Raw genomic sequence first — 20,998 nt, forward strand, 5'->3', positions numbered from 1 at the left:
TTTGTATTCATCCGTGATTCATGCTCAGCATTATTTGAACCATTTGCTGTTACACAAAGAGAAATACTTACTTGTGTTTTAAATAAAACTGGTATAGGAAAGTCTTGAAAACAAACTAAGCAGAATCTGGGAGAGACTGGTTATTTAAGATAAGAGAAATATCAACATATACCAATGAGGTTCACAGTTGTTAGAGGTGGGTTGCAAAACAGGTTGTAAGTGTCCTAGCAGCTATCACAAGGAAATTTAATTTCGTAATTCACATTGTTCATGTGATTAAAAACACACAATTACTCAGTTATTTCAGCTACTGAAAATGGAATTTTTTGTTTGTTATTATTAAAGAATTATTTTTGGTGTAATAAATGCCATCAAGAATATTATACAGTAAATGAAAACCGAAGTTCATGGATCTATTTGTATTACCACCCTCAATGTAGCCAGCCCCACAGCACAATACTTAAGATCAGTGGACACATTGTAAAAGGGACCGAAAGATTTTGTTTACGTCTGGAGCTTTGATAGTTTAGCTTCACTGAATGAAAAACAATCACTTTTCCAGAAAAAATGATTGTACAATAATTAGTCTTCCAAAAATATCCCTTACAATTAAGTTTACATAAATGTTAGGCAGTAGAGACTTCACGGCTATAATCTCTAATGGGCACCCGTAATGTCTAATATTATTCCTATGTCTTTAAGAAGAATACCTTCGACCTCACGTTACGAAAGTTCGGGAACCTTTTAGGTCACATGACTGAACCGGTCGCCATTTTGCAGCCTCAACAAGGTAGATCATGGAGTTCCCTGAGGGACGGCTCTTCGATCTATCAGAAAGAGATTCAGCACCAACAACTTCAACATCAGAAGCAGTGAGTTTCGAAGAACCTCAAATTCTTGTAGACGGTGGAACTGAAACTGCCGATGATCCCGGCACCCAAACTGCCAGCAATCAAGGCCCCCGAACTCCTGCCAACGAAGGCGCCCAAGTTGCTGCCAGATCTCCTCCAGGAAACTTACTGGAAGGGATAAGTAAGTGGCTTTACGTTTTCACACACACTCAAGTTAAAGATATTCTTTGGGAGAAGAGAACTGTTATAAGTTTATTTGAACTGCGCGATCCCTGTTAGGAGAAATAAGTGGTGTATCTTGTGTGCCAGTCTAAAAGATGTGAGAGAAAGACTGTGGAGGACAGGGAGCTGCTAATATGTTAGAGTAGTTTGGGCGCGGATTCTAGTTATTTAATGGGTTTGAGCGGCGGCGTATTTGTCACCAGGTGGGGTCGCCTTGCCTGGGGACAACACGGTCCAACCTAACGGATTTGAGGAACAATTGAATGTGGGCACCCCTTTTACTGGTAAAAGTCCTGTGGTCGCTCCGAAGGTTGTCCCTGTGTCAAGGGAATTTGTTCTGATGCCTTGTTTTGCGAGGTCCCCAAGCGATCGAATCGCCGCCATGCTCAACGCCCTTCGAGCCTTTCCACTCCGGCACGAGGCAAACTGGCCGCCGCCGCGAGCCTATCAGCCTGTGCGCTGGGCCCGGCGGCCGCGGAGGCGTGGCGAAGCGGGGAGGGGCGGTGTGCGCGGCTTCTACCTGTCGCGGCGCAGCCGGCGGTCCCCACGGTCCGCGGACCGGGAGCCCACTCGCGCCCCGGGAGCCCACTCGCGCCCCCGCCGGAACACCCGGGGCAGAGAGGTGAGTCCCCCCACACCCTGCGCGGCCTTTCAGGTACCGGCGCGAGTCGGCGGAATTGCAGGTGAGTCGGCCCGGGACGGGCAGAGCGCTCTCAGTTCACTGCCCTGAGCCTTCGCACTGTGCTGCTGCTCTTCCCTGCGTGCCTGGACTGTGAGGTGCGGAGGCTGGGACCCCTTGGCTTTCCAGGGAAATGTGATCAAAGTTTAGGAGTTGGATTTTGCCTTTGGAAGCTCGGTGCTCCTGGGATGAGGATGGCGTGGTCATCGCCTCCAAACTGCCGCTAACGGCTATGAAGTTAAGAAAATGCCCATTTTGGCTGGTGCTGCCTTGCGCTGCCTGGAGCATGCTGTTAGGCGCCTTTCAGCCAGCTATAATTCTAATTCTAAATCTAATTCCACCGACGCGAGATGGAACCGAGGAGGTTGTGAATGGTGGAGAGCGGTCCCGTTCATTTAAGTAGCTATCAAAGAGTGCTTGCTGGGAAAAAAAAAACAAACAAAACGCGAATGCCTTAAGTATGATACAACCAACCAGTTCATTGGGAAAATGCAGGTAAAAAAAATTGTTTAAATATTAAAAACTGATTTCAACCAGGGTTGTCCCCCTTCTCTGAAATAGTTTCCATATTTACATTATTTCTTTCATAAGAGAGGAGTTGTCAGAAAGGCATTGAAATGAACAAAATGCCCTAGTTTTAGTTCTGCTGAGAAATCTAAAAGTTACAACTGATCTGATAAAATCTTGCTCAGCTGCTAGTTCTTCAAGTAATCTATATTTCTGCTTCCAACCTTAAGTATTTGTTACCCTTTGTTCTGCTATGCAATGTTCCCAGCCCAAAGATTTTAAATTTAATTTGCTTTATTTTAATTAACTTTCCTCTTTATGTTTGTATCTCGTGTGTGTGTGTGTGTGTGTGTGTGTGTGTATGAAGCAGGAAGAAATGATTATCACAAATAATCTCTCCCTTTCTCTTTTTTTAACTCTCTCTCATCCTGGGTGTCTGCTTTTCCACTGCTGACCTCTCTTGTGCTTTCTATGCCTTTCTGTTAGTTTCTGGAGTCATACTAAAGGACTGAAATCATAACTAGTGAGTGATTTCACCGTAATAAGGTCTCAGACTTACTTGTATGTGTTTTTCATGAAAGGTTTCAGTGATATCCAAATTCAAAACTCAGAGCCCAGGTTAATGGTTTACAGAGTATTAGGAGCTGTACATTAATTTAAAATACAAGATTTTATAACTTGGTGTATAATATAATGTTCTTAGAACATAAGAAAACTTTGTCAGGTTACATATACATTGCCTTTTTTCCCCTGTTGAGAAGAAAACAAATTTCCTCAGAAGTGTGGGCCCTAAAACCCAAAATGCAAGCCACTTCAGATATATCCCAAATAGATGGAAAATAAGGTGAAAAATAATGTTTACCTTGGAGGAGATTATTCACTTTGCTGTGTTATTTTATATATACAGAGGGTGCCAAAAACTGTATACACATTTTAAGAAAGGAAGACTGTATTAAAATTATAATACTCAATATATATCGATAACAAAAGATAAATACAAGTGACATTTGACTTCTGCAATGACAAGAAGTGCTCAGAGTGGTTACCGTCAGTGCCCAGACACTTCTGATTACGGTGAACTGCTTGAGCAACATTGACCAAAGTGTCCACTTGTATGCATTTTTTTGGCATCCGGTATATGGATCAATCTTAGGATTCTCTTAAATAGCTTTTAGGGGTATTTTGAATAAGTGGTGGTTGTGAGGATTAAACGAAATAATAGAGCTAACACACTCAATGTAGTAGCTTCACATAGAATGCATGCAGTAAGTGTTAGGAATGAATAAATCAAATTGGATTTTACATTCTTTCCTATCACCCTTCAGGAATGCGTGTGTCCCATGAAGTTAGGTGTACTCATGTAGATATCCCAGTCATAAGAACTGGACTTTTCCCAAGGTAGCTCGGAGCTCTTTATGCTGGCTGTAAAGTCATAAAAAGCTGCCTGCTCTTGCATGGGCTTGTTCAATTCCTACCAATCTGTTAAGGTGAATGAAATATTGAAAATTAAGCTCTAGTTTCCTTCTAGTCATCAGAACATTTCTGCCAGTAGTTTTGGGGTTGATTTCGGCCTTTGGTTGGCACTCTTCCCTGCAGAGATATATAGTTTGCTTCCGTAGCCCCCACTGTATTGGAGAATTGTATGTAGTCCTTTACCTGAGAGCCTAAGAATATCACTAAAAAGACTAATGAATCATGTTTCATAACAGCTCTGAGTTCATTTATTCTCATTTTATTTGGATTAATTTTGGAAAATATGCACATATTGGAGGGGAGATAGAGTGACTTTTAGAAATAATAAAGTTATGTCAATTAAGGTATTTCAGAAGTGTACACGCACCATTCCAGTGAAGGTTATGGGCAAGATCATGTATAATTTAACCAGTACTACCAGAAATGGTCAGCAGAGGAAGCAAGAGGAGTGTTGTTGACTTTCTGTTGGTTTTGTTTTTGTTTTCATGAACTCAAAAACAAGAGACGAGTAAAAGCCAGCGTGAACCTCCTATTGAACCTGAGAGCCAGTTTATATTGCGTCTGCCTCGGGTAAGAAACCTTTGTATCTCAGAGCAAATATCTTCAGTGCGTAAGTATTAGATCTGCTTGGATTCTGTAGCATTTCTGTTTAAGGTAGGCTATAAAAACTGAGAACATTTGTTTTCCAGGAATCATATTCTATTAAGCACCCCTTCCTCAATTAGCAGCACTTCTTTTGTCTTGTACATACCACCTATCCTGTGGGTTGATTTCCTGACTAATAGTTGTGATGATGATGGCTTCAGTCATTTACCACAGACACTAACAGCCTATTCACTGGACAGTCAAGATAAGACTCTTCTAAAATCCTTTCTGTTACCTCAAAAGGGGCAGTGAGAGGGACCAGCACTGTGTCCTGCAAATTCATCACCCTGCAAGGCTCTTGAAGCTCATCTCAATATTGTGTTAGGTTCTCTTCCCCCATTGAGACCTGTATTCAAGTGTTATTTAGTTATTTAGTTATGAAAGCTATATTAAGGATGGACTTCAGAAAGCTATTTCTCCAATTAGGGTTAATACGCAGTAAACTGCAACTAAGCATTTCCTTAGCAACTACAACTGAAGGACAGCAGTGTGAGGCAGGAATATAGAGCCGGGAGAAGGCATTAACTGTAGCTACTAAAAGACAACCATGAGGTTAATGTCAGTCTCATCCTAAATTGACTTTCACAATGCATGGTATCTCGTGGGAAATGGCACTGTTCCTAACGTTTGGAAGGTTTAAGGCTTTATTTAAGGAGGACTGTTTCTGACATATATATTCTATTAGCTTCTAAATAGATAATTCATCCTTCTGATTTGTCAATTTACCTCCTTTTTAGGAACATGCTTCTGCGGTCAGGGAGATGATACGTTCCGGAAATGATCACATGAAAGATAAGCTGAAAATTGACTTATCTTGTAAGTAGTGAATATGCATTCAACATACATTGAACAGTAATTTACTGATAGATCGCTATGTGCCAGGTGCTATACTTGATACTAAGGATGTGACCAAGAATAAAATGTGGTCTCTGTCTTGGTGGACTCTAAGAGAGGATTAAGTCACCCCCATCTCTTTTTTTAAGAGGAAAGGAAGTAGATATTATATAACTTGAGGTAGTTGTCATAGTGTGTATAGGAAGAATTTGGGGGTCAACTGTGGGATTTGCATCCTGCTGATTGTCTCCTCCAAACAAGCTTCTGACTATCCAGGGGAATAACAAATGAATGTACTATTCTTTGTTTACAAAGGTGACATACCTTTTTCTTGTTTCAATCACATTTATTAGCTTTTTAAAATACGGAACAGTATATAAAGAAGAAAATTAAAAATGGCCCATTATCTCACCATTCAAGTAGCCCTTATTGACATTTTTTTAAAAGGGTAATACAAGTTCATGGCTAGAAAATTCAAATAAAACAGTAAGGTTCAAAAGGAGGAGTGAACCTCTTTTTTACAGTACCCCAACATCAGTGCTAAAGATAACTGATAATAACCGTTTCTCCTTTTGTTTCCTTACAGACAAAACTTTTATGCGTAATACCAACATTTAAATAATCTGTTTTTAAAGTTAATCTACAGAAAAAACATCGTGTCAAACATGGTTTGGCACCTTTCTTTTTTTCATTTACTATTAGAATATTACACTTCAATCCTCAAAAGGTGTCTATGTTTGAGACATCGGAGCAGGATGCAGAGTTGTCAGTATAATATATATATGGATATATATATGGATATGTATATGTATATATGTATATATGTATATATACATATGTATATGTCAGTATAATATATATATGTATATATACACACACACACAAGGTGTGATCAAACAATATGGTGAATATTTAAATAAAAGAATTGTTACAGTAAAAGACACATTGCCATTTATCCTCCTCAAAATACTCCCCCTCACTTTGAACACAATTATCCCATTGTTCTTGCCACTTTCTGAAGCAGTTCTGGAAGCCCTCTTTTGTAAGTGTCTTTAGTTGCACTGTTGTGGCTGCCTCGATGTCCTGAATCATTTTGACTTTGGTGAAGAGCCAGAAGTGGTATAGTGCCAGATCCAGTGAATAAGGTGGATGGGGACACACCGTAATGTTTTTATTTGACAGAAATTGCCATACCAGAAGCGATGTGTGACACGGAGCATTGTCATGATGGAGGATGATTTACTGCACACTTTAAAACACACCTTCTCTCAACCGTATCTCACACCCAACTGACTGCACTGAACTAGTTGAAACTTGTCACACACTGTTATTAAAGTTTGATGTGCCGCTTTCCATCTTGAAGATCCCTCTCTTTTTATTGGATGGCACTCGGCAGCTGCATTCACTGTAGTCTTTGATTGCAATGGGAAGGCTCCGTGTCACACATCACTTCTGGCATGGCAATTTCTGTCAAAAACATTATGGTGTGTCCTCATCCACCTTCTTTGCCAGATGGATCTGGCACCATGTGACTTCTGGCTCTTCCCCAAAGTCAAAATGACCATGAAAGGTAAACGGTTTGAATTGCTTCAGGACATCGAGGCAGCCACGAGAGCGCAACTAGAGACACGAAAGAGGACTTCCAGAACTGCTTCAGAAAGTGGCAAGAACAATTGGATAAGTGTGTTTGAAGCGAGGGGGAGTATTTTGAGGGGGATTAATGGCAGTGTGTCTTTTACTGTAATAATTTTAAAAATTTAAACATTCACCATTCACCATATTTTTGATCACATATATGTATATGTGTATATATTTACATATATGTGTGTATATATGTACACACACACACACACACACACACCCCGGAGGGTGCCAAAAATGTATATACATTTTAAGGAAAAAACTGTATTAAAATTGCGCTGATGGTCACCACTATGAGCATCTCTTGTCATTGCAGAAGTCAAACGTGACTTGTATTCATCTTTTGCTATCAGTATATATTGAGTATTACAATTTTAATACAGTTTTTTCCTTTCTTAAAATGTATATACCTTTTTTGGGCACCCTCTGTGTGTGTGTGTGTGTGTGTGTTTCAGTATATGGCTTTTGTGTAGAATTTTATCTTTGTGAAGCTAAGTAGAGGTTATAACTTGAGACGTATTAGCACTGTTCTAGGATCAACCCTTCCCTCACCCGATCCTTTGAAAACATCCGTGTACAATGACACAATTGAATGCTTCTTATGGTGTAAACATGAACGGGTTTGAATGAATGTAGTTTGCCTTTCAGGATGAGAGTGAAACATTTACCATTTTATCCACATTTAGTTCACAATCTTTACCAGGAAATCAAGTGACATAAACTGGGAAAAAAGAGCTCCATATACTCTGCCTTCTTTTCTCTGGGGAGTTACTACTGGTGTGTACAATTCTAGCATTATGAGAATTAGTAGATTTCACTGAAAAACTAGTCTGTCCCACACAAGTCTACATTATTCAAACCCTAGTAGGATTAAGAGTACATTGGGAAGATTTCAACTTTGATCTTTCCTGCTTCTCTTCAGCTGACAAACGTCACGCGATTGTTGAGGTGGAAGATGTCTCACTAAATGCTAAGCTGGTTGACTTGCCGTGCGTTATTGGAAGCCTGAAAACTCTTGATAACAAAATCTTTTATAAAATGGCAGATATTTCCCAGGTATGGATGAGTTTTCTTAACCTTCTACCTCTCCCATCCTTGCATGAATCCCTTTCTCCCTCCTTTTCTCTTCCTTTCAGTGTTCCTTTCCGCTTGGTGAATGGCTGCCTGTCATTTCTAATTTCGAATTCAGTTGCACAGGAATACAATGGCGTGTTCTGGTTTCGTGTTTGATCCATAACTTTTCACTACTTTACTTTATCCAAATAGCTTTTAGAGCCTCCTTTTTGCCATTTATAGTGACTTGAATTATTTGAACATTATGAGCATCTGGGATTTTCTTCTGAACATTCTGCTAAAGCAGTGTGCTGTTAACTGTGGAGGTTTACACTGGTTCTTATTCACCATCTCTACTGTTGACTTCTTGTTTCCTTTAAAAATCAAAATGCTAAGATATATTTGTTTTCAACATATTCCTTTTGCAGTAGTAAGCACTCGAGCTAAAACAAAAACAACAACAACAAAAAAAACCCACTCAGAGTCCACATACAGTGCTGCCAAGAGAGAAAGAGAGAGAGAGAGAGAATGAATATGAATGTACATAATACTTGGTTTTCTGCAAATGCTAAGTAATACTCTCCTTACTTCTATGCTCCTGGATTTCGGGTGGTAAGAATGATCACGATTCATTACTAACTCAAGATTTGTGGCCATAGTCAACTTGTTTGTCTTTGTTAAATGTAGATGCTTGTGTGCACCACTGATGGTGATGTCCACTCTTCTCCGGAACAACCAGTTGCTTCTGCTGATCTTAAAGTAACGGGGAAAAATAAAAAGGAGAGACTGAAAAAATATGCCTGGAAGCATGGCAGTAAGTCACCGGCCTCTTGCTCATTCTGGCTAACTACGTTTATCTGCTGAATCCTAATTACTCGTGAGCCACACTTAGGTGTTTGGTTCATTAGGCATCCAGGCACTCTTAAAGGAATGAGTCATATCATGAGCCAGTAGTTTATAACATGACCTTTCTCCTTATCCAATTCAGATAGATATGTGACTACCATCAATCTTACATATGTTTCACCATGTTGAATTTATTTTAGTTACTCCACCACTTAAGAATGTCAGAAAGAAAAGGTTCCGCAAAACAACAAAAAAGGTTAGTTGCATACTAGTTGTTTGTCTACTAGGTGGATTGGGAAATGATTATGAGTCGGGGGGAAAGGGAGACAGTCAGTTGGGGATTAATCTGTTCATTCATTTGTATGTCCAGTAAATGTTTATTGAATGTGAGCTAAATGCTAGGCACTGTGGTTAGCAATTGGGAATATATAGCAAAGGAAAACAGATCTGATCCTGGAGATTATAAGATAGTCCTTTAGGGATCTGGATGTGTCTTGAATTTGAAACTTCTGCTGATACTTTTAGTTTTCAATTGCAAGATCTAGCTTTAAAGAGAACCCATTCAAAACCTGAGAATTGGGAATTGTGGTTATGTTCCTCACCTCGCCTCAGACTTGTAGAACCTCGGGCAAGCTACACGAGCACTGTGGCTTAGCTGCTTCTTTTTTTAATTCAACTTTTCAGTTTAAAATAATTGTAGATTCGCATGCAGTTGTAAGAAATAAAAGAGATACCATGTAACTTTTACCCAGTTTTGCCCATTGTAATTTTTTGCAAAATTATAGTACAATATCACAAACAGGAAATTGACTTTATTACAATTCACCAATCTTTTTTTTTTAATCAAAGTTTATTGGGGTGACAATGGTTAGTAAAGTTACATAGGTTTCAGGTGTACAATTGTGTAACACATCATCTATATATCACATTGTGTGTTCACCACAATGTCAGTTCTCTTTCTATAACCATATATTTGATCCCGTTTACCCTCTTCTACCACCTCCCTCCCCCCTCTCCCGTCTGGTAACCCCTAAACTATTGTCTGTGTCTATGAGTTTTTGTTTCTTCATTTGTTTGTGTTGTTCCTTTGTTTGCTTTCAGTTTTATATCCCACATATGAGTGAAGTCATATGGTTCTCGACTTTTTCTGTCTGACTTATTTCGCTTAGTATGATAATCTCAGGATCTGGTGAATAAACACAATGGAATACTATTCTGCCATAAGATGAAAAAGATTGCAACAACAATTCACCAATCTTATTCAGATTTTTCCAGTTGTACTTGTACTCCTGTGTGTGTGTGTTTAGCTCTTTGCAGTTTTATTCCATGTGTAAGTGTATTCACCTAGATAGTAAAGATACTAAACAGTTCTGTTACTGCAAGGACCCCTCATCTTGCCCTTTTACAGCCACACTCACCTCCCACCTATCCTATAGCCCCAGAACCCTGGCAATCACTAACATGTTCTCCATTTCTCTAATTTGCCATTTTGAGAATGTCATATAAATGGAATTATACAATGTATAACATTTGAGACTGGCTTTTTTCAGCATAATTTCCTTAAGATCTGTGTAAGTTGTTGCATGTATCAATAGTTCATATCCTTTTATTGCCAGAGTAGTATTTCATGGTATAAATGTACCACAGTTTGTTTATCCATTCACCTGTTGGAAGACCTCTGGGTTGTTTCCATTTTTTGACTATTTTAAATAAAACTGTGAGCAGGTTTTTGTGTGAACCTAAGTATTCATTTATTTGGGATAAATGCCCAGGAGTGTGATTGCTGGGTCATATGGTAGTTGCATGTTTAGTTTTATAAGAAGCGACCAGACTGTTTTGCAGAGTGGCTGTACCATTTTACATTCTCACCAGCAATGTATGTGTGATCCAACTTCTCTATAGTCTCTCCAGCATTAGATGTTGTTGCTATTTTTTACTTTAGCCATTCTGACAGATGTGTAGTGATCTCATTGCAGTATTAATTTGCATTTCCCTGATGGCTAATGATGTTAAATATCCTCTCATGTGCTTATTTGCCATATGTATAACCACTCAGTGGAATGTCTGTTCATGCCTTTCGCCCATTTTGTAAATGGATTTTTTTAAATTGTTGAGTTTTGAGAGTTCTTTTTTATTTTCTGAATACTAGTCCTTTGTCAGCTATCTGGTTTGCAAATATTTTCTCCCAGTCTGTAGCTGGTCCTTTCATTTTCTTCACAGGGTATTTCAAAGAGCAAAAGTTTTTTGCTTGATGAGATCCAGTTTCTTGATTTTTTCCTTTTAAGGATCTTGCACTTTGTGTCACTTTTATGAACTCTTTGCCTAGCCCTGATCATGAAAATTTTTACCAATTTCTTATTTTCTAAAAGTTTTACATTTTACATTTAATCCTGCAATCCATTTTTGAGTTAATTTTTGTAAAAGGTGGGTTTAGTTCAAGGTCATTTTTTTTGTCTTGTCCAATTGCTCCAGTTCCATTTGTTAAAAAAAAAAAAAGGCTATCCTTCAATTGTATTGTTTTTGTACCTTTGTCAGAAACCGGTTGGGCATATTTGTGTGAGTCTTTTTCTGGGTTCCCTGTTGTGTTCCATTAATCTATGTGTTGCTCCCTCCACTGATATCACAATGTAGCTATATAGTAAGTCTTGAAATAAAGAAAACTGTTCTCACTTTATTTTTCTTTGTCAAGATTTTTTTTTAACTATTGTGGAGCTCGCACCTTTTCATAGAAACTTTAGAATAAGTTTGTCTATGTCTATCGAAAACGTGTTGGGATTTTTATAGGAATTGTATTAAACCTAGAGATTAATTTGGGAAGAAGTGACATCTTTACTATGTTGAGTCAATATTGTCAGTCAACAGCATTCATTGAGTGCCTACTAAATGTAAACCTAGGTTAAGAATAGTTTTAGAACTCTTTAAGCTTTAGTGAAGTAGGAAACTCATGCTATAACCTTATTGTTTATTATGTTTTATTTCATAGCTGGTTGATTTCAAAGAAGTGGAAGAAGTCAGCTTTACTGAGGTAGAGCAGTCATAATATGACTTTATTGTTTGACCTTAGTGTGTTTTATTTCATAGCTCATTAATTGCAAACAAAACAAAGAAATCATAAAGGTTATTTTCAAGCCTTCCTTCTCACCTCTAACCCCCACTCCCATACACATACACTGAATTTGATTCGCTGAAAAATGAATTCGTTGTTTAATGTCTGACGACTCATAGAGGAAAAGATACAATTTGGCCAGTGACCCTGTGTATTCTAATCTGCTTTTTTCCTCTGATACTTATTTAAAAAGCCATTTCTTGGAAGCCATTTCTTAAAAGGGTTCACTTTTACCAGCAGTTGTTTGCAATTGCTTATTCCCCTTCAAAGTTCTGTCTTCTATTTGTGGCATGACGAATCGGTTGCTGTGGAGATAATTGTGTAAAACAGGATTTAAGGGAGGACATGTAGCTAAGGCCCAGTTTTTATAGGAAAATCTCTAATAATAAAGATGTGGGGAAGTGGAATCTGGGAAGTTGGATTTTTAAGCCAAATTACTTCTAAAAAATAAATGAGGAATTATAGTTCTTTTCCAATATGGGTCAGGGCAAATAATTAATAACTGAGGCCTAAAGGTTGCACCTCGGAGAGAGGTCTTTAACACAGAGTTGCAGATTGAAAAGATTAAATGTCGCAAGTAATTTTGGGGGAAAATAAGCTTACTGTACAAAAATCTAGCTTCTAGTCAAAGATTCCTTCATAAATAGCATTACTTAAAGTATAAATTTGGCTGGATGGATATATTAAAGAGGGCTAATTATTTGAATTTCTTTGTGTGCAGGAAAAGGACAGCCCTGCAAAACACAGAGTGTTAGATGACATTACTGGTGATCTCCCTTCCCCTACTCTGGTTCAGTACATTGACTCTCCTGATGTAGAAAAGGAAGTGAAAAGACTGCTGTGTTCAGATACTGAAGCTGTCAGTGCCCGTATCCTTTTATACTAAATATGTTCTGTGTAGTGTGCTCCACCCCATATGCACTTACTGACAAGCCCTCACTTCTGGTATTTGTGTGCCAATTTTAATGTGTAGAACTTAAGACTTTTGCAAATGTTACTTTCTAGCTAGGAACAGTAAATTCATGTAATAGAAATTTATTTACTTGTGTAATCCAATATAAGGCACTTCTCCCTACTAGGAATCCAGATACGAATGGCCTGAATTTGGACTCAATTAAATAGCACTTTCAGCCAGAGATCCTCTTTCTTTTCAATGGTGCCTTCTCCTTTCTGCTTTTTCCTTGACTGCCTCTTCTATCAGGATGGGAAGTCGTTATTGAAGGTGAAACCAAGGAGATAGAAAGTGAAGGCTTCATTCCAAGCTTTGAGATATCCTCCGGCACAAGTAGCTATGAGCAGGGTCATAGCTCATCAGGTACATTAATAAAGGCAAAGCAGGAGCTTCAGAGAGGGAAGGTGTTGACTGTGTTTAAGACCATTCTCCATAGATTCACATGCTAATCACAGAAAAAGGATGTCTTTGCCCCTCTTTCCTCTTATTGGTCCCTCAGTACTTTAGTGGTTTTAGATAGGGGTTCTAATATCCCATCAATCCCTGGTAGTCTAAATTCCTATGGGCCCTTAGATTCTCTAAATATCTTGATCATCGAGTACTTGAATGAACATTATTACAGTGTTGTGCATTTCCTGTCCTTGCTTTTTGAAGGGAATAATCTTCCTATGAGACAAATTATTTATAAAATTCATTGGTTGCCTAGGAAACTTGAGGGGAAGGGATGTAATTGCAACTGGAGTGGGAGTCATTTGAAAAGTTGCAGTTAGTTTCATCTTCTTCTTATTTAAAACCAATAGAATATGGTATATTTCGGGAGAGCTCCAGTCAGTCCACCAGTAACAGTGATGATGAGGATGAGGATGATGATGAGGATGATGATGATGATGACGACGACGATGATAAAGTGGATGATTATGATTATGAGGACGAAGAGGAAGACTGTCATGAAGAGAATCTGCAAAGGGAGCTACAGGCCAAGTTAGTTGAATATGGCCAGTATGAATCAAAGGAAGGAGCCAGTTCAATAGGTAAGTTAGAAGAAAAAACAAAAAGTGGGAGAGAGTAGGTGGCAGTGCTAAAGATTGGCTTTAAACACACTTTAGATGCAAGGCTAAGTTTGAGAAGTTATTGTTTAGATGTGTAGTGGACTTTTAATTGGTTTGAAACTCTATCTGCTAGCTTAGGCTATGTTTAGATACATAAAGTTTCTGTCTATCTCTATTAGTCATGGAAATTCAGAAGCAGATTCATTACTTTGAGAAAAAGCTCCAACAGGTTCGGTGCAAAGAACAAAGACAGAAAGATCTCATCAGGAAAGTGGAAAACCTGACACTCAAGGTAAATACTTGTTGGCTGGTATAAAGATATCTTGGTATCTTACTTTCAAAATTCCATCTTTGTGTTTCCACTTAAGTCATCTCTGTGCAGCATTCTTGTTCATTCACGAACCTAAACAACTTCTTAGAAACCCCTAATAATAGGCGTATTTCCTTTTAGCTGAGTCATTTTCATCATCTCATATAAGCAGTTTTAGGGAAAGGACCAGGAGACTCGAGATAATCGTTGCCAGTATCGAGCATTTCCTATGTGAAAGGCACATAAAGAGCTGAGCATTTTACATGTATCATCTCATTTCATCCTCATATCCCTGTAATATAGGTATGGTCACTATTCCCATTTTATAGATAAGGAATTGGAATTCAGAGAGGTTAAGTAACTTGCCAAGGACCACAGTAAATGGCAGGGCATAGATTGAACCCTGTTGTTTGTGCCAAAATGTATTCATTGTAGTGAAAGAGAATTAACTAAATTTATTTTTAAATTTTATGATGCATGCTTGAACAAGAATAAATATCTTGCTTTATTTTTATAAATACACATTTTATTAACACACATTTCAACAAAAGGAAAATTAATATTTACTCCATGTTTGCTTTTCCCTTTATAGTGAAGGAAATTCTGAAGCATCTGGAGAATTCCTTGCCAGATTTCATTTTCTGTAAAGCTGTAGTCATTGAAGAAGAGCAAGTTGACATGAGACTATACCTGTTTAAAGTGTTGTCTTTTAGAATAACCAAGTGAGATAATAGATGTGGGCACACATCTATGATTGTTGTTGCATGCAGTACTAATTAGGAATAGTAATATTCTGCACTAGTGCAGGGAAATGAAGGAGTCAGTACAAAATTCCAAGACAGCTTTTTAAATAGTTCACCATAGTCAAAGGATTTGTGCTAAACTAGAAAAAGGCCTCCCAACCATTTATTTTAGGACAAGAAACAAAATGCTGTGTAGGGTATATAAAATCAAATCAGTGGTCTTGTAGTTAGTGGGTGCTGTTTTTATACACTAAATCCTTTCAAAAGAGTGCTCGTTTGTTACAACTGACAGTTTTCTTACTTATCAAATGACTTGCCAAACTCTTTGTCTCTCCTGGTTCTTTATTTTTTTTTTTTGAGGCTCAGGATTCATCATTTATACAATTTGTTTTCCAGAATCATTTATATTCTGTGCTGGAGCAGCTTAAGTTACAGGAAAAACAAAAAGATGAGCAGGTAAGAAGTGTGTTATCAAATCAACCAGAAAACCTTTGATACAAAGAATACCCCACCCTACCCTCAATCTCATTTCTGGCTGTTCTTTCCAGGAATGGTAGTGGCCAACTCTTCTAAATGAGGGTAGCAGGTTGCAACAAAGTCTTTGTGAAAATTCACTCATTTAACGATATTGAATGCCTATTATGAGAAAAGCCTTGGATATACATACAATGTTGAATAAGACATAAGACACATACAATATTTGTCCTCATGGAGCTAACAGTCTAGCAGGGAAGATTGACAGTAAACAAATTAGTATACAAATTTAAAGGTGCTAATCGTAAAGAAGTGCTATGAAGGAGAAAAAGTCACTGGTGTTACTTGAATAGAGTCCTGAATACAGCTGTGTGTGTGGGGGCGTCATGATCAGCCTTTCTGAGGAAGTTATGTTTAGGTTGAGAAAGAAGTGTAAGTCCAGGCAAAGAGGGGATGAAGAGCTTCTTGGATGGAGCATATGCCAGGTCCCACATTGGGAGAAAACTTGACCTCTTTGAGGACCTCTGGAGTATTTAGAGCAAGGAAGAGAGTAACAACATAAGGTTGGAGAAGTAGGCAGAGGCCATACTGTATGGTTCTTTGCAAGCCATGGTAAGGAGGATGGGTTTTATTCTGAAGGGCAATTGGAAGCCCTTGATGAGTTTTAAGCAAGAGACTCACATTAACTTAAACTTTTAAAAGATCACTCTGATTCTTATCTGGAGAATGGCTTGTAGGAGGGCAGGACTAGAAGCAGGGAAGCCAGTTAGGAGTCTGTGTGGTAATCTAATGAGAGGAGTTGGTAACTTGGACTGAGGTGGTGGCAGTGGGGCCAGAACGAACACACACACACACACACACACACACACACACACACACACACAATGAAAATGTTCTAAAAGTGATTGTGGTAATGGTTGTACACATACATATTGATATATATATATATATATATTTATATCAATAAAAATGTGGATAAACAAAATGTGGTATATCCTTACAAAGAAATATTATTCAGTCATCAAATGAATTGGGCAGAGTGAAAAGAGAAGAGGGAAGTATGTGATAAGTGAAGGTCAAGTAGCTGTATAGAAAATGTATGCTGACTCCAACCTTATACTGTGGAGGGTAACAATTTTAAAAGACTGGAGTTCGAATTAGGAAGATGGGCTTAGCATGGTCTCTTAAGTTAGAGATGATGCCATCCCCATCCCCATCCAACAAGGCCAGGGGAATTCTTATGTTCTGTATATTCCCCTCCCCTCGTAAAATCACTTATCCAAGTACTGCTTATAAACAGTCGTGTGAACGGTCAAGATCACTTTAGCTCCCACTAAATATCTTTGTTTCCATTAATGCAAGTAGTTAGTATCGGTGAATTTTATTTTCGACATAGAAAGATAGTCGTCAAGTTTATTCACTCAGAGCCCTTTACATTAGCTCACTTATCCAATGTATATTTATTGAGTGCTACTTTAAGCTAGGTACTGCAGGGAGCTACAAAATGCTTACAACAGTTTCTGCCTCCAGTTGGGGAGAAATTTATGACAGGGATAGGAATTTAAAGGAATGAGAGCTCACTTTTGTGCATGAGAATTAGGGAAGACTTCATGGAGAGATGGTGTTTGGGGCCTCAAAAGGTGGGTAGGGTTTTAATAAGGGGATAGGGAAAGGAGGGCATTTTATGTAGAAAGTAGTATGCACAATGGCTCAGAGGTGGTGATGCCAGGCTAAAGAGTTTAGATTTTTGATGTAGGTCATAATGAACCATCAAAACTTTTTTTTTTCTTACTTGGGGAGTAGCTCAGGAAGATTTCTCTGCCAGCAGTATGTAGGAGAAATTAGAGTGGGGAAAGATTAGAGGAAAGATGCCAGTGATAGAAGGAATCAGAACTCAGCAACCGATTGGATTTACAGGACAAAAAAGGGAACAAAGAGGAGTCTGAAGTCTGGGTAACTAGAAAATGGTGTGTCACTAACAGAAATGAAGGCAACAGGAAGAGGAATATTGGGGTGAAGGATGGAGACGGTGATGAGTTGATTCAGAAGCATGTTGACTTGGAAGCATTTGAAAATGGGAGATTGGAGAGTGGCCCATGCATAGAGATGGTCACTGAAGCTGTGGGGATAGATGAGTTAGCCAGCTTGACTGTTCAACAAGAAGTCTGAAGCTAGGGGAAAAGCTCCCTTTAGAAGGCGGTGGGAGGAGAAACCGCCCGCAAATGAGAAAGAACTGGAGCAGTCAGTGGTTATAATCATGGTCAGCATCCGAGTGAAAAGAGCCTCTAAATTACTGCAGGTGGCAATTATAGCAGTTCTGGTAGGTGGCGTGCAGCATAGGATCATTTTGTAAGGCTCCATTCTTTTCATTTCGCAGAATAAAAATCCACACTGGTATGGAGCGATGTACAATGAATAATACTCAGAAACCATCTTTGTCCCAAACACAGTGTATACCTCTCTGAGTGTTAGTGATCACTTTGCCATTTCAAGTAAAACAGAAAAAAATTAAACCCTACATCACAAAAGGTTCAGAGCTTCTGACATCAGGATAAGCAGAACATCGTCAGGCTCCTGATTGGTCAGGACTCTGAACCGGTTTCTAAGTGTCTCATAAATGTGGCAATAAGCAGCAGCTAAGACCTGGTGTAAGACCAAGTGTGTTCAATGAGGCAAGAGGTTCTCCCAACTGCCTTATCTCTGACTCTTAGAACATAGCTACAGTGATGTCATCTCCATTGCCCCCACACTGAGCTGTGACCTCTGTACACTCTTTCCAGAAGTACACATTCTGGACAGCAAGCCTATTTCATTTTTTCAGCATATTCAATTTTAAAGCTTCCTTTTATAAGTTTGGCACAATAGAGGACAACGTCATGCCCACATTACTGTGTACGCGTCCTTGACTGGGGCACTGTTCTTTGGAATATCACGAGACTAAGATCACCCTATAAATGCCAAATGACAGTAGTTCTTTTTGGTTCATATAAGTAAATTCTTTTCTTAAAATTAAAGTTTATTGGGGTGATAATTGTTAGTAAAGTTACATGTAAGTAAATTCTGGATCAAATAATGGAACTTAGGATTTCAGATGACTATTTCATGTTTTTCTGCCTCTCTCCCTACAGATCTCTTACCTGCAGAAAAAACTGAAGTACTTTCTGAAGAAGTGAGGGGAGCCTTCAGCCTGGCACACAAACCTTGGATTCCCCATGCAGACTGAAGACTGCATGAGATTTCATGTTTCTGTTTGTTTCATTGCCCTATGTTGAATCGTTTTAATGTTTCTCTGAGCCATTTTTACTAATTACATTTGAAGTTCGTAGTCATGTAGAAAAAGACAGAATACAAAAAAAAAAATAGTAGACCTAAAGACTCAACTCAACTAGGACACTTTGCTTCTCTTTTTTAATTTGACGGTTACTTACATTGCTCTGTTCTAGGGTGCCTTCAGATGATTTAGCCATGCGTGCCAAAGACAGTGTAGCCTAAAGGCCATACAGCTAATTTGCATATGTTTTAGCTTTTCATTCTTCTGTTTGCTTTAAATATTTCCTAAAACATAGAACAAACGTAGAACAAAATAGAACAAACATAGAACAAAACATAGAACAAACATAGAACAAAATCAAGTCATTTTTACCAAGGGCTCAGACTGGCCACAGTGAATTTAAGTGCCTACCTCGCGGCAGCTACTATAATAGGTTGTGTCCTGTCTCTGTTCAAGTAATAGGGACTGCTTTCCTGCTCAGGGATGATTTCTTGCCACTATCTTTATTCCGCTGTTGTGTTTTTAGGACTGTGGCTGGTTGTTATTTGCCAGTGAAGGAAATAGAGCAGAGATGAAATTCTGAGCTGTTGTCCTTATTCTTTCTGAGCCTCTTCATCCTAACCCCCATCGGAAAAGGTTAGGAAAAACCAGATGCCTGTGAAAAACCCTGTGTGGTTTTGTTTTGTTCAGCTGTATTGTTAAGGTTTTCCACTCTGTATTCTTTAAACAATAAATAAATCCCTCATTTTAAATGGATTGCTATTACTTTATTAAACCACTCACATGATGTGAGTGCACTCATATCCAAAAGGAAACTGGAGAGACAAGCAGTAAACTCTTATGATTTGGAAATGCCACACAATGCTGTCAGTGCTGGAGCTCCTTTTAAAGAGCTCTTAGGATAACTTATAATGATCTAAGCAAATGATCTTGTAATAACCATATAGCATTGGGATTTCGAGAGAGGGTAGAGAGAAGTGGTAAAAATGGCAGCTCCAATATTTGTATTAAATTATGTTGTAGTGGAACAAACACAAGGTTGGAACCCCAGCTCTGCCATTCACCTTGGGCAAGTCCCTACACCTCTTAGAGCCTCTGTTTCCTCATCTGGAAATCAAGGGTGATAATGCTTATTACGAAGAGGCATCTGAGGACTTTCTGGAAGTAGCCCACCTAGACCAGGTCTGGTTCCAATTGATGAAGTTGGTACTGCTCTAGGAAACATACTCCCAAGTTTTCTCTGCCACTTCTGGTGCTCGCATTCCAAGTGGAAGTTAATAAGCCAAGGGCAGAGAAGAGGAGGTCACCATGTATGGGCAGGGCCTATGCAGGAGGGATGAAGACAGAAGGGCTAACTAGCTGATGGTTAATGCAGGGAAGAAGTGGGACTAAGGGAGATTGAAATGTTAAGGGCAAACAACATGAAGCCAAGATTAGGAGAGAAGTTAGAAGACAGCTTGAAAATCAAGATGATATAAAAAGCAATTTCCCCTTACCCCCAGAAACCCAGAATTTAAAAGATGAAAAGAGAATGGGGAAAAGAAATTGAGTGTCAGAGGCAGAAAGTGGGGGAAGAGGGAGAGTTTGAAAAGCAGATAGGCCTTACACAGTCCATGAAGTGGTCTCCCTAATAAGACAAGTGCCCATCCGACCCCCTACAAAATCTTTACAACGTTCTTGATTATATTCCTCAGAGGGGTAGTAGATTGGGGGAGGGGGTTATGACTTTGTGAGGGGTGTAAATGTCTATTGCATTGTTTTGTACACCTGAAACTAAAAAGAAGAAGAGGAAGAAGAAGAACGAGAAAGGAAGAAGAAAGGAAGAAGGAAGAAGAAGAAAAGCAGTAGGTCTTTTCAGATGAAAGAAGGCAGGGAACTGGAATAGAAACATAAAAAGTACCCTGGGGACATGAGAGACAGGCCAGTGAGGGTGGCATATATGTGACAGGTGGCATCCAGGGGTGACAGAGGTAGAAGAACCCTGTCCAGCCTCTGCCTGATACCGCAGCCCAAGAGCAGCCAGAGCTCTGCTGAGACGCAGGGGGGAAGACAACAGGAAGGGGTAAGGTCAAATTCATGTGTCTGCAGGACACTTCCATTCCCTCTGCTGCCATGTCTCATTGTATCCTGGAGTAACTGCTTCACCACTGCCTTCCAGTCCCCCAAGGCTTGTTGCTGCCATGCCTCTCCACCCCACACACAAAGATGATACCCCATAAGGTTTTCTTTATCTATAGCCCAGTGATTCTGACTTTTGCATGTTAACAGACCTGCACTGTCCAATATGGTATCCACTAGCCACATGTGGCTTTTGAGCACTTCACATGCGGCTAGTCCGTATT

At 39.1% G+C, this 20,998-nt stretch overlaps 1 protein-coding gene across 1 annotated transcript; it reads left to right on the plus strand.

Annotated features, from left to right (window-relative positions):
* Positions 1-797: 797 nt before the first annotated feature.
* Positions 798-19,411, plus strand: TAF7L (TATA-box binding protein associated factor 7 like; the record flags this gene model as incomplete). Its single annotated transcript, XM_081043018.1, has 14 exons — positions 798-1,032; positions 1,384-1,695; positions 4,235-4,302; positions 5,115-5,193; positions 7,775-7,908; positions 8,593-8,719; positions 8,952-9,007; positions 11,735-11,776; positions 12,579-12,726; positions 13,059-13,172; positions 13,610-13,840; positions 14,038-14,150; positions 15,308-15,367; positions 18,514-19,411. 14 exons carry the CDS (start codon positions 798-800, stop codon positions 18,556-18,558), a joined length of 1,764 nt encoding a protein of 587 aa, XP_080899144.1. The 3' UTR covers positions 18,559-19,411.
* Between the last annotated feature and the right edge of the window lie 1,587 nt (positions 19,412-20,998).

The sequence above is a fragment of the Rhinolophus hipposideros genome, assembly GCF_964194185.1.
Source record: "Rhinolophus hipposideros genome assembly, chromosome: X".
In the NCBI taxonomy this organism is placed as follows: domain Eukaryota; kingdom Metazoa; phylum Chordata; class Mammalia; order Chiroptera; family Rhinolophidae; genus Rhinolophus; species Rhinolophus hipposideros.